This window comes from Onychostoma macrolepis, chromosome 09, assembly GCF_012432095.1.
Source record: "Onychostoma macrolepis isolate SWU-2019 chromosome 09, ASM1243209v1, whole genome shotgun sequence".
Taxonomy (NCBI): Eukaryota; Metazoa; Chordata; class Actinopteri; order Cypriniformes; family Cyprinidae; genus Onychostoma; species Onychostoma macrolepis.
The window spans coordinates 16,036,245-16,051,138 of NC_081163.1; the positions used below are offsets into that span (position 1 = coordinate 16,036,245).

At 37.5% G+C, this 14,894-nt stretch overlaps 1 protein-coding gene across 15 annotated transcripts in view; it reads right to left on the bottom strand.

Annotated features, from left to right (window-relative positions):
* Positions 1 to 1,092: 1,092 nt before the first annotated feature.
* The window catches only part of lmo7a (LIM domain 7a), a 44,925-nt gene continuing 31,123 nt past the window's right edge, over positions 1,093 to 14,894 (bottom strand). For 6 of the 15 annotated variants that reach the window (XM_058786595.1, XM_058786602.1, XM_058786606.1 and 3 more), the window contains 20 exons: positions 14,019 to 14,634; positions 12,916 to 13,140; positions 12,501 to 12,615; positions 12,027 to 12,188; positions 11,104 to 11,279; positions 10,934 to 10,997; positions 10,531 to 10,581; positions 10,353 to 10,385; positions 9,086 to 9,111; positions 8,743 to 8,850; positions 8,164 to 8,256; positions 7,552 to 7,931; positions 6,343 to 6,399; positions 6,135 to 6,190; positions 5,788 to 5,946; positions 4,814 to 5,009; positions 4,451 to 4,693; positions 3,624 to 3,732; positions 1,891 to 1,993; positions 1,093 to 1,796 (listed from right to left, as the gene is read on the bottom strand). In XM_058786595.1, coding sequence (XP_058642578.1) covers positions 1,774 to 1,796; positions 1,891 to 1,993; positions 3,624 to 3,732; positions 4,451 to 4,693; positions 4,814 to 5,009; positions 5,788 to 5,946; positions 6,135 to 6,190; positions 6,343 to 6,399; positions 7,552 to 7,931; positions 8,164 to 8,256; positions 8,743 to 8,850; positions 9,086 to 9,111; positions 10,353 to 10,385; positions 10,531 to 10,581; positions 10,934 to 10,997; positions 11,104 to 11,279; positions 12,027 to 12,188; positions 12,501 to 12,615; positions 12,916 to 13,140; positions 14,019 to 14,634 — 2,995 coding nt within the window. In that variant the 3' untranslated portion in view covers positions 1,093 to 1,773. The remainder of the gene's footprint in view (positions 1,797 to 1,890; positions 1,994 to 3,623; positions 3,733 to 4,450; positions 4,694 to 4,813; positions 5,010 to 5,787; positions 5,947 to 6,134; positions 6,191 to 6,342; positions 6,400 to 7,551; positions 7,932 to 8,163; positions 8,257 to 8,742; positions 8,851 to 9,085; positions 9,112 to 10,352; positions 10,386 to 10,530; positions 10,582 to 10,933; positions 10,998 to 11,103; positions 11,280 to 12,026; positions 12,189 to 12,500; positions 12,616 to 12,915; positions 13,141 to 14,018; positions 14,635 to 14,894) is intronic. The other 9 variants (XM_058786600.1, XM_058786598.1, XM_058786597.1 and 6 more) reach the window with 9 other exon arrangements.

Sequence of the window (14,894 nt, forward strand, 5' to 3'; positions counted from 1 at the left end):
AGGTCAATTAACTGTTCACCTAGGCCAACAGCGCCCCCTTGAGCTGACTGCGCTTCAATTAGAAACAAATAAAAAAATAAAAAAATAAGGTGATAAATAAGTAGCCAAGCAAGCTAAAACATAACCAACAAGATGTGTACATTTTGTGGATGATACGGAAGGTTATCAATTGTGGATAAAGCTTAAAAATACAAATCTGAGGGGGAATCTGCTGGAGGGAAACTCTGTCTAGATGTTACATATCTGGAAAATTTCCACTCACCTTTTACCTCCAGGTGATCAAACTGTCAAAATGACAAGTGCCATTGTAGCCAGAAGTTCTCTGCAGGGTAAGAAAAGACAGCAAAATACACATGGGGAGACAGAGAGAAACGTAGGGCTTAAAGCTATCTGAAGCTTTAAAAATACAATGTTATATTGATATACTTGCTATATTATATTTAGCTACTTGCTAGTTATCTGGCATTAACCATGGTTTTATAGGCTAGTACAAATTTAGTAACTATAGTTTTTTTTTTTTTTTTTTGGCGCATTGATTACCATTTGTATAAGCACAAGTTTTACCACACAAATACCATTACTGTAGCAAGAGAAACCATGGTTAATTTTCGTAAGGGCAGTACTACACTCATAAGAGAATCAGCTGATGCTCTCCATTAGAACAAACTGCAGGAATTGCAGGGCTCCTCTTTTTCTGTCCTCTTACATTCCGAACAATATTATTATTGTAATGCTCCTGAGGCCCTGATACATCAGATTCACTTTTACAAGACTATTTTGCAGTGAATTCCCAACAGGTGTTTGCAGTGTGCAGATGTAATGTCATTAGGCAACTGCAACAAAAATACACACTCATTGAAAAGTATCATGGGAAATGCATTGTACTACAATATGATACAAATACATGAACCATTGGAAAAGGTATTGGATGAAAATCCCCTGTGACTGTGACTGTGACAAGGCTATAAACACAGTGAAAGTCGAACCAGTGTCACTTGGAGACAGTAATGGTGGATTCAGACTAGTTTTAAATGTACAAATACAATACAATTAATGAGAGATTAGTCAAGTAAATCACACTCAGGAAAGATATTATAGTTTGGAAATTTTATTTACAATTATTACTGAGTACGATGGTTTGTTCTAGATTCATCTTTTCCCCCTGCAGAGAAATTGCTCAGATGCATAAAATAGATACTACCAATGAAAGAGTATATAACTCATGAGTGCTGCTTACTAACCATGCCACTTTTAAATAAAGTCTTAATGGATTTATCCTTAATCATCTTTTCCCATCAGAACACAAAAAGGCACACAGATGAAGTGAAATAATGGGATATTTTAGTCAGCAAACCCTTATAAAGAAAAGACTGCAGGAGAAACCTAAATAAGCAATGACAATAAAATAGCATATTTCTATTAATTACTATAAACACTTTCATGAACATACAGATATCAGTTAACCAGCCAGAAGTCATCAGAAGATTCAATCAGTGATGATGAAAAAGACAGTGTTTGAATAATATTTTCAAATGCATAGTTCATATTCAGGTACATGCACATCCCTTTTGTACAAACAATTACTAATACTTTCAAATAAACATAACCTTAGGAATCTCACCCTCTCATAAGTGAAAAAGAAGAATAGAAGCTCATTGAATAATCAAGGCTGGCTAAATCACCCAATGTTCATCACATCCCCAACACGCTCTTAGTGTTTACAGTTCCTCTTCTGTGATTGGTTCCTCCTCGATCTGCTGCAGTACTGCGAGATCACATGGCTGTGGGCTGCCCAGCTGAAAAGAGAGAAAAATCATCATAAAGAACATCAGAAATCACTTGGTGAACTATGTAACTGAGCCGCATATATTGCAGAGATGTGTGGCCTACTTTTGAGTCGCATATAGCAGGAGTTACAATAGAGCTGTTGGTTTCGTATTCTGACTTCTGCTCCTGCTTCTGAGCCTCCCAAATCAGACCTGCAGTTAATGCACTGCAAACACAAGATGAAAGAACGCATTGTTAGAAAGACTGAATCCTCCATGTAATGCCGTATCGCGCACAACCTCCATATAAGAGTGAGAGAGAGAGAATCCTAGCTTGAGGTCAATGGCAGCAGCATAAGAGGATATGAAATTGAAGTAATAACACCAGCCAAAAGGACCAGAAATATCCCGGCAACATGATAAGCAGGAGGACAATGCAACGTGAATGAGAGGATGAGCAGAAATACAAATGATTGGCATTTGGAGAATGACGAAGATGTGCGAGGAATGATTAAATTCTACATGAGTCACATACAGCTGCGCTGAAGGTAAAGGCATTGGAATAAATTCAGGAGGAAATTCAATAAGAATGAATTATGCCCACCGATAGCATCATTTATTTACAAATACTTGTTTTAGCACTCGATTCACTATAAATGTGCTAAACGCATTATGCACGGTGCACACTCCCAGTTTTGCGTGCTAAGCTATGGAAGATACAGCAGATTACTGCAATTTGGAGCACTTAACTGGGACTGTGTGATCCAGACACATAAACTGCATGTTAAAATACATCTAGTGTGCTTGATTACAGAACATTTTTAGATATATGTCCCTTTTTAACACTATTCTCCATTATTTAGTCATCATTTGTGACCCTGGACCACAAAACCAGTCATAAGTAGCACGGGTATATTTGTAGCAATAGCCAAAAATACATTGTATGGGTCAAAATTATGGATTTCTCTTTTATGCCAAAAATCATTAGGATATTTAGTAAAGATCATGTTCCATGTAAATTTCCTACCGTAAATATCTAAAAACTTAAATAGTAATATGCATTGCAAAGAACTTCATTTTCTCAATATTTACATTTTTTTGCACCCTCAGATTTCAGATTTTCAAATAGTTGTATTGTCCTAACAAACCATACATTATCTGAAAGCTGAATAAATAAGCTTTCCATTGATGTATAAATATCTATTTAAAAAAATTCATCCTTATGACTGTTTTTGTGGTCTAGGGTCACATTTGATGAATTATACTTGCAAAATGTACACAAGCATGTCTTAAATACAATATTGTGCAGTTTACTGCACCAGGCAACTAATGTATAAGGTACACTCTATAATTCTATTCTAATCTGCATATACACAATGTGCGTTTATGCTAAAAATGGCACAGTGCTAAACCAACATATAACTAGTCAAATTAGACTATGTGTGATTGGTGAATAAGACACGTTTTTGTTATGTGATGGGATTTTTGGCACAGATGTAATCAAAATCCTCATAGTACAACAATGTTATAGAAGTAAAATCACAAATATTTCAAGATTTTTGTAGTCCAGCCTTTAGAATGCACATGGTTTGTCCTTGATGGTTTATGCTCATTTGAGAGAAATAAATAACAGTCTTTTAGGAAAGAAAGATAAGTCACAGGGCAGTGCTGTCAGTGCCGTTATCCATGAAGCAGCAAGAACTGGCATTTTGATTCTCTGGGTTGACATTTTGATCGAGTTTATACGTGCACAGAACAACTGATTAGAATAATCATAAAAGCAGGCAGAGCACATTAGTCAGGTTAGTCACTGATGAAGCCAGGCTGGACCTGACCTCCGAGTAGCTGAACGCTCACCTTGAAACAACTCAAATGATAACAGAGCCCCAGGGACTCGATGATCATGGCTGCTCCTTTGCCCAGTGGTGAATTACAGAACGAACATATTTTCCTGCCACTCACTGACCTAGATTACAGAAAACATCATCTGAAGCCCAGCAACACAGACTTGCACACAGCCCATGGCTCATGGGTGAAAACACATTTTGAAGACAACAAGAAAATGGGAGACATATGGGAACTGATGGATGGTATGGTTTAGATCCGCAGTTCTCAAATGGTCCACTGTTCATTGACAATAGGGTAGCACTGCTCACACGTCACTTTGAAACAAGCAGCTTTCTGTTGGTCAATGCAACTTGTGTGACCATCTTGAATCTTGAATCTGATGCAAAATCTGTATTTGAAAAACTTTCACCTTCAAGCAAAGTTACAGATTGCACAGATTCCTATTGAAATTACTTCATTTTGACCATGAAAATATACAAAGCAATGGTATGTGTGACAGCAACTTTAGTGTATTCATTTATTAGCCAATCACATAGAACAAGCACTAGGCCAACTGATATATTCCCTCCAAAACTGACTTCTGATTAATCTTTTTTTTTTTTTTTTTACTTGTTTTCCATTAAAACATCTACTGTACATATCCTTAAAACAAGAGAAGCAATACTGCATAGCATATTAAGACTTGTATCAGATTGGAATATGGAAGGTGAAGCTTTTTGTTTTGCTATCCAGAATTTGTCTCATTTTATTATGCTGCTATTATCAATCTACCAGTTGAGAACCACTGTTTTAGAGTGTTTGGAGAACATTGAAAATTTCTTTTTAGTGAGGATTACCTATTCCGTGGTGGAGCTCGAGGCTCTGGCTCTGGTGTAGCTGCGGATGGGGACCAGGACTGCCTGAGGGAGCTCATGGACTGAGATGACTGCAGAGTTGCAGACCCTGGACGTCCACTCTGGTACAACGAGGAGCCAGAGAGGGATGAATGAGGCCGGCTGTAGTCTGGTATGGACGAGGTGCTGTTAGATGTGCTCCATGATGTTCTCCAAGGCATATCGAGGTTGTCAAGAGACTCGCCTCTGCAAGCAGAGTGAGCATGTCAGTCTTTATGCTTGAAGCTCACATAATTGCATTTTCCTCATTGCTTATTTTATTTGATAATTTTGTTACAAAGAAAAATACTGCTGTCTAGTACTGACTTCCTGATGGGCAGATCAATCGGTTCTTTGGCACTGGCACTGGCACTGGCAGCGCTCTGCTGGCGAATCCAGCTGTTGTCTGTGTTCAAGGAAGTCTTCTTTCTCATTTCATGAAGGATCTGCTGCCTTTCCACCTCAGACTGAGACTGGGGTTCTTTCTTATAGTCTCTACTGAACTCACCCAGACCACCGCTCGCTGCTCGAGCAACAACAGACAAAAATCACCATTAATAACAAAGCAACAAGTTGTAAATAGACTTAGTAGACATCAAGAGCAAAAGCAATACTGATTTCAGATATTCTTCATCCGATTATATTTAGTGGGGCCTGATTGTTTGAGACCACAGTGGATAGCTGGGATTCAAAATATAATGTAAACCTGGAAATAAATAAGCACAGACGATCAGCTGTTCTTGAACATAATGTTTCAAAAATCACTCTAATATGTTAATTTGGTGCTCAAAATAAATAAACAAACAAACATATTTCATCATTATTATCAATGTTGAAGACAACTGTCCTGCTTAATATTTATGTGGAACCCATGAAACCTTTTTTTTTTTTTCAAAATTTCAAAATTTACATTGTTACAGAATATTTCTGTAACAATGTAAAAGTCTTTCATGTCAGTCTAGATCAATTTCATTCATCCTTGCTGCATAAAAGAATTAACTACTTAAAAAAAAAAAAATTGACAACAAACTTTTAACGGTAGTGTAATGCATATTAGATGATTGTAAGAAAAAAATATTAACTTAAAAAATTAGAAAATAGAAGCATTTTCACTAGTGGTCTCAGACTTTGGACCCCACTGTTTTTATATTACAGTTTTTAAAAATCAAATGCACACTGATCACGTGGACACAAGCTCGATTACAACTGATTTTGCTGACATTGCCTCTGTCAAATTTGCAGAAATCAGGCCGAGCTGATTGGTTGGGCTGATTGATTGGCGTGGGTTGAGCCGCGCACACCTCTTTCTGGATCTCTGTATTTCATGGCATTGAGGATGCTCCTCCTCTCAAGCTCTAGCTCACTCGCTGCCTGCTCTCTCTGGATCTGACTGTTTTTCTTTCGCCTCAGTTCCTCTTCCAGCAGCCATCCTGCCAAACCCCTGTGTCTGCCGTACACACCTGCAGAGAGCCGCAGACTCTACAGCACCCATCTAACTCCAGCCCTTACAATGTGTGGCCCACTGACAACACACTCGTGAGGAATCTGACACGATCCTTTACATAGTGCTGTCTCAGCGGCTCCTTATTGGTCAAAAGAACAATGGACACACTTAAAGGTTTAGAGTAAAGATAAAAGCTGCACTGACCTTTAATATCTGGTTTTGCGACCTCATCAAGTTCTGGAGTTGATTTGGAAATGGATCTGCAAACCAAATTGGAAGAAACAAAGATTACTCAGTCTGATAAACATATGGATGAAAGATCTTATCAATGTATAAATCCTATATGGATGCTTAGCCTGAAAGCACTGCATTCATCTACAACTTTATTAAATACAAGTGGGAGTCCTATTACCTGTGTGAGTAGGATAACTGAGGGTAAACATTGGTATAGCCAAAGGAGTCCACCATACTGTGGCCAAACAGCAGAATCAGCACAGACAAGCAGATGTTCACATAGTCATGATTGAACAACATTAATAGAAGACAAATTAGTCTGGTTAATAATGCATGAGTAAAAAAACAGACTAGAGCTGGGAAGTATGACAAGAATCTTAAATCATGGCATCATGAGTATTTTGTATCGCAGTTGCGGCATATCAACATATATTTATTTTTGCTGTAAAAATTCCGAAAATTAATATAATAAATGACTAATTCTACACTGATACACTAATATAATATTACAAAAAATGATATTTAAAAATGATGTTCTTTTGAACTTTCTATTCATCAGAGAATCCTGAAAAAATGTTTTCAACATTGATAATAATATGAAATGTATCTTTGAGCACCAAATCAGTATATTAGAATGATTTCTGAAGAATCTGGACTTCAGCTTTGACATGACAAGAATAAATTACATTTTAAAATATATTAGCATTAGAAAACTGTTATTTTAAATTGTAATAATATTTCACAAAATTGCTTATTTACAAATAAATGCAGCCTTGGTGAGCTAAAGAGACTTCCTAAAAGATATAAAAAATTATTACGAACTGCACTTTTCGATGATACTATTAAATAACCATGTGGTATTGCTTTTTGGTAAGTCACTGAATAAATATTCTAGAAACGAAAGGTATTTTATCTTATTTGGTTATATCACCAACTCTAAATTCTGACTGAACGAGTTGCATTTGAAGGCGCTGTAAAATAGATATTATGCATACACCTGTGACCGTACTTCAGCTAAAATTACTGCAAATTCATTTTCTTTAGCATAACATCATCATTGTTTCCATTCATTTAACAATGCAAAGCAGCCCTGCTCACCTATACATACATATTGCAAATTTATAGTGTCATACTGCCCAGCCCTAACACAGACAATGTTAGTTTAGTCAGGTTACTTTGGTATTTTAAGCAGTATTTGTCAAGCATGATATTCAGTGCCATTCCTTCATGTTATTGTTCTGGAAGTAAACAAACTGACATGCATGCTTGAGATTATTATACATATTATACATATATTATACATATCAGTATGACACAGATGATGAGCGATGGGACATAAGCTAAAGTAAGAGAACCCGGGTAATGACTGCTGAAATGACAAACTCACTCTTGCTCCTGATATCTCTTCTGCTCTTCCAGTCGCCTCCTCTCCTCCTCTCTTCTATTCCTCTCTTTTTCTTGAAGGAGGCGCTCTTCTTCTTCTCGCTTCCTCCTCAGTTCCTCAAGGCGCTCTTGGTCCTCCCTCTTCCTCCTCTCTTCCTCTAAACGCAGCCTCTCCTGTTCTCTTTTTTTCCTCTCCTCTTCTTCTCTCTTCTTCTTCTTCTCTTCCTCAAGGCGCTCTTGTTCTTCTCGTTTTCTCCTCTCTTCCTCTAAACGCAGCCTCTCCTGTTCTCTTTTTTTCCTCTCCTCTTCTTCTCTCTTTTTCTTCTCTTCCTCAAGGCGCTCATGTTCCTCTCTTCTTCTCCTTTCTTCTAAACGCCGCATCTCCTGTTCAACAGCAATCAAAGGATTTTTAACTTTCAGATGTATACCATATAAAATAATACTCTGTGGCAAAATCATCAGAAAAATGGCTTATACGAACTTTTGAAAAGGGTAAATTATGTTAAATCGGTTATTTTCCTGAATTCTCTTATTTATTTATTTGTTTGAATATACATTCTCTCGTGGATATGATATAATTATTGCTGAGGCATTCGTAATAAAATATTACATATACCTCTTCATGTTTTTTTAAGTTCTCCTTCTCAAGATCTTGCTGTGCCTTTCTCCACTCCTCATCGAGTTTTTCTTGGTCCTTTTTGTACTTCTCCTTCAGCAAGCCAAGCAAGGGTAAAACAGAAGAGAGAGGGAATGAAAACAAAAAGAAAAGACCATTGATTGTAGTTATGCAATACTTCAAATTACAAAATTCATAATTGCACTGTGCTTTTGGCATTTATTAACAAACAATGAATTAGTTCGCCACTGATTTTCGCAATCAAAATACAAATGTTCTGGATATGCAATAAACATTCACACGCAAACAGAGAATAACATTGTGTTTTTGCAAAATTAAAAGGTCTATATGGTGCATGTCTAGTTTTGTATTCAAGAAACAACAATTAACTTAATTAGAACAAAATGTATCCTAGTTGAACTAGTTTCTACAATCTCAAGAAAAAATAAACTCACAACATTTCATTTAAATACTATAAATCTATTTTATCCAACATAATTGTTTAATTCATAACAAAATTATATTAAGTTGACAAGTTTACAAAGCCAAATGCATGAGCACAGATACTATAATATTTACCTGCAGCACACGCTCTTGCTCTTTCTGCCATTTCGCCTGTCGTTTGCGCTCTTCTTCGGGGTCCCAGGACCAGCGTGTAGTGGATGTAGTGATGGAGGGAACAGGCAGCTACAGATGCAAAAAAATGCTTTTAATTATTGGAGCCAACCACTGGCCAAATAAAATATCACACAGATAATTTCCAAGACCCTGCATGATCACATTGTCAAAGATCCAAAAAGAATCAAGCCCCAAAACATCAAGCACTATTATGCATTAAACTACATAATTCATTTAATTAATCAAATCGTATGCATGCCAACAACAGTGGTTTGATTAAAAGAAAACATTTGAAACCACTTACATTTGATATTGCTGTGTCCGATCCACCTGTAAAAACCAGCGACAATTAGATTCTTCTCAATAAATACATTGTAACCTATATTTTTAATGAAACCCTTCATGATAGCATGAAGGGAACACATGGACAGCATTCCATCCCAAATATCTCACAGAATATCTGTTCAAATAAGAAACCCATAACCCAACAGCTCCATAAATAAATGTTAAATTAGAACCACATGCAATGGCTTGAATAAACAAACCCATGCAAAGTCTTCAATAACCAAACCAAATGAATAATGCATAAACACATTTGGACAGTCTTCAAATGCAATGTCACATGCAGAAGCACTGGTTATTAGTAAAACCAAACCCCACATCCATGTCCAGCACAGCATGCACTATTCACATTCACAACACAATACCAACACACTCCACACTCCACACTGATTACTGATTTCTTTCCCTGAGCTGCTCCTATAATCAGGGATATACAGCAGGGCTGACTTGAGTGTGACAAGGTAGTACAGCCTCATATTCATATCGGTCTCATCCTGAATTCTTTCATTTATGCCTATGGGGAAATTCTCTGATATTATATTAATGTGGCATGTATCAGCAAGATATGGACTATCTATCCCTCTGATGCAGTTTCCTATTTTTTATTTAGAGTGCTTTGTATGTTGGTATGGTTCCTGACATGCTGTCTTTAAGAGGTCTTCAAGAGCATGACAACATAAGAGAAAATGGAGGAAGGAAAAAAAAAAAAAAAACTTTCAAGGTTTGTTTGCACTCATAGTGAAAAAGCAACCAAAGGTCATATTTTTTCAATAAGGCTTCATGATCTGCAGCAACAATCATTTGCAATGTAACAAATTTGAATTTGTTTCATAATTTACTCTTATGTAATTTCAAACAGAACCAGTACTATTTTAGTATTATTTATATAGTGTTATAGTACTCACTACAGAAAACTAAACTTCAGAAGGCTTGAAATTTAGTTGTGTGGACCATTTTTATGATATTTTATGGTGCTTTTTGTGTCAGTTTTGAAGCCTGATAGCTTCAGGTCACATTAATTTTACATTTTGAAATCAGTCTTCAAATGTTCTCCTTTTGTCATAGGTGGCTTTGGAAGAATATGATGGTGAGTAAATAATGACAGAATTGTCATTTTTAGGTGAACTATTGCACTATTTTCCTCTACTTTTTAAAGTACTCAGACTCCTGTAGACAGCATGTCAGAGCTCAAAATGGAAGTGGACACTGCACACTCAACCCCCCTTTACCACAGAGGTAGACCAGAGAACTGACTGTAAGCCCTGCAGAGGGAAGAGCACAGAGGTTATGAGGGGCTTCTGCGAGAGGGAGGAGGCGGATGGCAGGATGAAGACTTAGCGGTTTACCCACAGCCCCCGAAACACAAAGCCTGAATGCACCAGCACTTGACTGATGCTGTTCTGTTACCTTGTTCAAAAAACTCTGATCTCCTTTTTAAGTTTTTCAAAGTAATGGATTCTACATGGGAGATAAAAATGTTAGAAGAAGTTGAATCTGTACAAAGGAAAAAGTTCCAGGTGCCCTGGGGAACTAGATTTAGCAATTAATTCTTAATTCAAGAAAACCTTTTTTTTTTTATATCAACATAGTATGTGCACAGTGCTTGGCTATCTACTTTTTACTTTCGGCTAGTTTAAGTTAATCAAAAACAAGCATTCTTGTCAAGCTATGAAACAATCTCTGAACAAGATTCATTTTTTTTTCACACCTTTTCTGCACAACATGCATTTAATAAAACAAGCATAGAAACAAACTACAAAAAAAGCTTCACAGAATGTTTCCAAGCAATTAGCTGAAAAAAGTAATTTACCTTTATTATTCAAAGTCTCTGAATCCTCATGGAAACCACCATTTATCCCATTCAAACCATAATTCTGTAAAAAAAAAAAAAAAGAGGTCATCTGTTTAGTATAATAAAGAAGCATTAAAATAACTCCAAATTAAGTATCACATATAAGTGATTAATAATAGTTTGCTTACATTGCCAGACTGTGAGCTGACATTCACAGTTTTCACCACCATATCCTTGGTTTGTTGGGATGTGAAATCCAGGTTGGTGCTGAGGTATGGCTCAGAGGGACCTAGAGGATCCAGACTGGTCAGATTGATGGTCTTATGGCTTTTAAATGGAAGGGAAGGTAGGTCTCTGCCCCAGTCTGATTGTGGCATGTCAACAAAATCATTTATTTCAAAAAACAGAATGAAAACAGATGTATGACTACAGACATAATACTATACTCTAAATAGTGGGGATGAAAGACAGACCACCTTCCCCTGCCATGCAGTCAGAATGAGCTCCACACACAACAGGTTTACAAACAAGCTTACAGATGCCCTCTGATATGGCTTCAGTCACAAACCATAAGCCTGCTAGCACACACTGAAAACATGAATCTCTGATGTTATAAAGAACCACAAACTTTAGAAACCAGATAATGAGAAATAATGCACACCGTTTAGGAAGAAATAAAAGGCATACCACATACACTGTAGACACCAGGCCAGGGAAAAGTAGACAATAAAGGAATAGATCACCCAAAAACGATTACATCTAAAAGGTGTTATTTCGTTCAGTGGAACACATAAATAAAAGATGTGCTCCACAAATAAAATAAAATCTGATTTTTGTGCACACAAGTCCAAACACAAAAGCAACCAAACACACAACTGACAAACATAAGCTGATACACTATGTGCACATTACTACTACTGTATATTCTAACTTTAACAACAGGGTCAACTCAGAACAGAGGAAATTAGTGTGCTATATGCGTAGCAAAGTGTCTGATAATGTTATTTCTGCTGCTTTTGGTTAACTTCGGAAGCTTTTTCCAGGCCTCTTGTGGTCATTTACTCAGGTGAAGTCTGAGAGTGCTGCACTCAAAGAGATGGTGTAGACTTACTATTCTTGCCTTGTCTGCGTATGTCCATAAGCAGACTACCCTGTTGCAAGGCCTCCTCCATTCTGTTCTTCCACTCAGTATAGCTCAAGTCTGCCACCCTGTGGCCGTTCACTGTAAGGATCTCATCTCCAACCTTCACTTGACCGAGCTCAGCTGGGCTACCTTCTCACACACATAATCAAACATACAATTTTCTCAACTAAAGTAATAACAGTGCCAAATGCCAAATTAACCTCCAACTGTGATTTAGATAACATTTAGCATCTCAAACAATACATTCATTTAAATTTTGTTGATTTTGTTTCATTGCTGTGTTGGGCAACTAGAGGCTCATCAGAATCAACCTAGAAAAACAAATCTGCCCTATATACTGTAGCAGATGCTCTCTGAAGCTGCAGGTAGAGCCTGTACTTTATGCTTCATTAATTCACTGTGCAGCACATGAGATCTAAGGATTTTATATGTTTCTTTTACCTGGAACTATAGATTTGACACGGACCCCCGTGGAGTCCCAGTTGCTCTGGAAGCCAAAGTCCCGGCTACTGTTGGGTTTCTGGTTCAGGCTGATCCTCATCTCACTGTAGTCCACCTGGAAGACACAGTTAGGTCAATTCTACACAGAAAATAAAGTGATTTGGTTTTCGGGAGTGTGCCATTGAGATTTATTACAATAAAATTTGGATAGGACAACATTTCCATCCAAATGGTCACAAAGGGCAACCTAGACCCCAAAGTGTAGCTTTAAAATGCTTAAAAGATCTGGATTAAGTCAAGATTTAAGGAATATAAAGTGCTTGTGTATCTGTCACTGTGAATGGAATTTACTTTAGCTTTAGAAAACTGAATATAGTGTGTAGGTGAGATTTGTGAGTTGAGAGTCTTGCTGTACCTCATTAGAAAGGATGAGCGGGGATGGAGATTTGGGCAGGGGGGACACCCTATTAACTGGAGGGATAGGAGATGGGGTTTTCTCCTCTTCTTCCTCTTCATCACTGCTTTGCACAGGACTTTCCTGGGAAATATCCTCTTTCACATACTGAGCATATCGGTTGGAAGCTGTAGTTTTCTTGAGGCTATCTGTCTCTCCATTTGTGCGCTTAAGAGATTCGTCCACCTAAAATGTTTTTAATACCATATAAGTATTTTCGCAAACCAATCTGAACTCTATTTGAGGTGTATTCATTCCTTGCTGTTACAGTTAATAATGTAGAATAGATCATGACTCATCATTTTAAACATGAGACTAGTTCGGTTAAAATATCTCAAACAGAGGAATAGAGTGCTACAGTGCCAATCCACTTTTTTAAAGGCCCTGATGTGATTTTGCCCCATTCGTTTATTATATGACGTGAATCAAAAAACTTTGATTTGAAGCAAAAAATCTTTTGAAAATCAGACGAATAGGCAAAGGTACAAAAATGCAACTTAACAGCTTCAGTAGTTTGATAGCACTCAGAAATGGACTCGATTACGTCATTCTCAGCGCATTATGGGAGCGAATGGACACTAAAGAGTGCTTTTGGTGTGATTTGCTTGTTTTGATTCCCGTTTTTTGTTTTTTTTTGCAGATAACTGGGTAATGTAGTTTGTCACTAGGAATTCCACTGTTAAACACAGTTATTTAAAAACTTAAAATAATGCTAGCCAACAACAAAAGCATATACCATTAAATAACAACCTTGTTACTCACAGTTTTTAAAAGTTATCGTTAAAAATCTATGGAGAAAATTTATGAATTTTTACTTCCAGAACCAGATTGTTGCACTCCATAATGACACACTTTCGCATGATATGCTTTCTCAAAAAAAAAAAAAAAACTGACTTCCACTTAATGGTTTTACTCTAGGTGCATAATTTTTTTAATCTTATGAGATGTAATTACATCATTATTTCAATGTAAATTGATCACAACTATGGCGAGTAGCATAAAGTTCTCACAGAAGTTTATTCACTAAATAAAAGTCAATCAAATAGGTCTTGATGACCACTCACCGTGAACGCTCTGGGAAGGGACGTGATTCGATTGGACTGTGTGCCGAATGGCCTGGGCGTGACTACAGAGGTGAGTCTTGCGCTATCTGATCTCTGGTAGCTCCTGGGGAGGGAGGCAGAAACTTGAGCCAGCCCAGACTGCTTTGTATCCATTGAATTGGGTTTATACAAAGAGCTAATGGGGCCGCTGGAGTTCTCGACTGGCTTAGTGTTGCTAATCAACTCCGAGCTGTTGAGAACGCCGCTGGTTTTACTGATGCTGGCGGGCTTGATCAGGCTGGTGTTGCTGCTGGACAACGCAGGAACTGGATCGTCCAGAAGGCTTCGGGTCGTTGTCTGGCTCTCCTCAATGTTGTTATTCATTTTCAGTGGGATATCTGGGCTGGTGCGATCACGTCTGGTATGAAAATCTGTCTGATCTGATGCCAGAGTGCCAGCGACGGGTTCCTTTTCTCTCAGAGATGGTATGGAGGGTACTGAAGGTTTGTCCTTGGGGGCGTAAGGGGTGTCAATGGTGTAGCTGCGTGCTGGCAGAGTTCTGCTTCGTGGTACAGGTTCTTCGAAGACATCATCAGAGTTAAAGCTGTCCCTGTAGTTGCTTTTCTGTCGGCTCTCTCTGAAAAGGGGCGGGAGTGAGGGAGGCAGGGCAAGAACCGCGATTAGATTACACTTTTACACTGAGCAGACGACGGATCAGAGAAAGTAGAACAGTCTACACTCTCCGCACTAACAGCAGACAACACAATGATAAAAACATCGACCGCAACATTTCATATTTCACATTTCAATAAAATAAAATATAAAAAGTAGTATTCAATTCATGAAATAATACAAAATAAAATATTAAATTAAAAATGAAATATACAGTTTTGTACT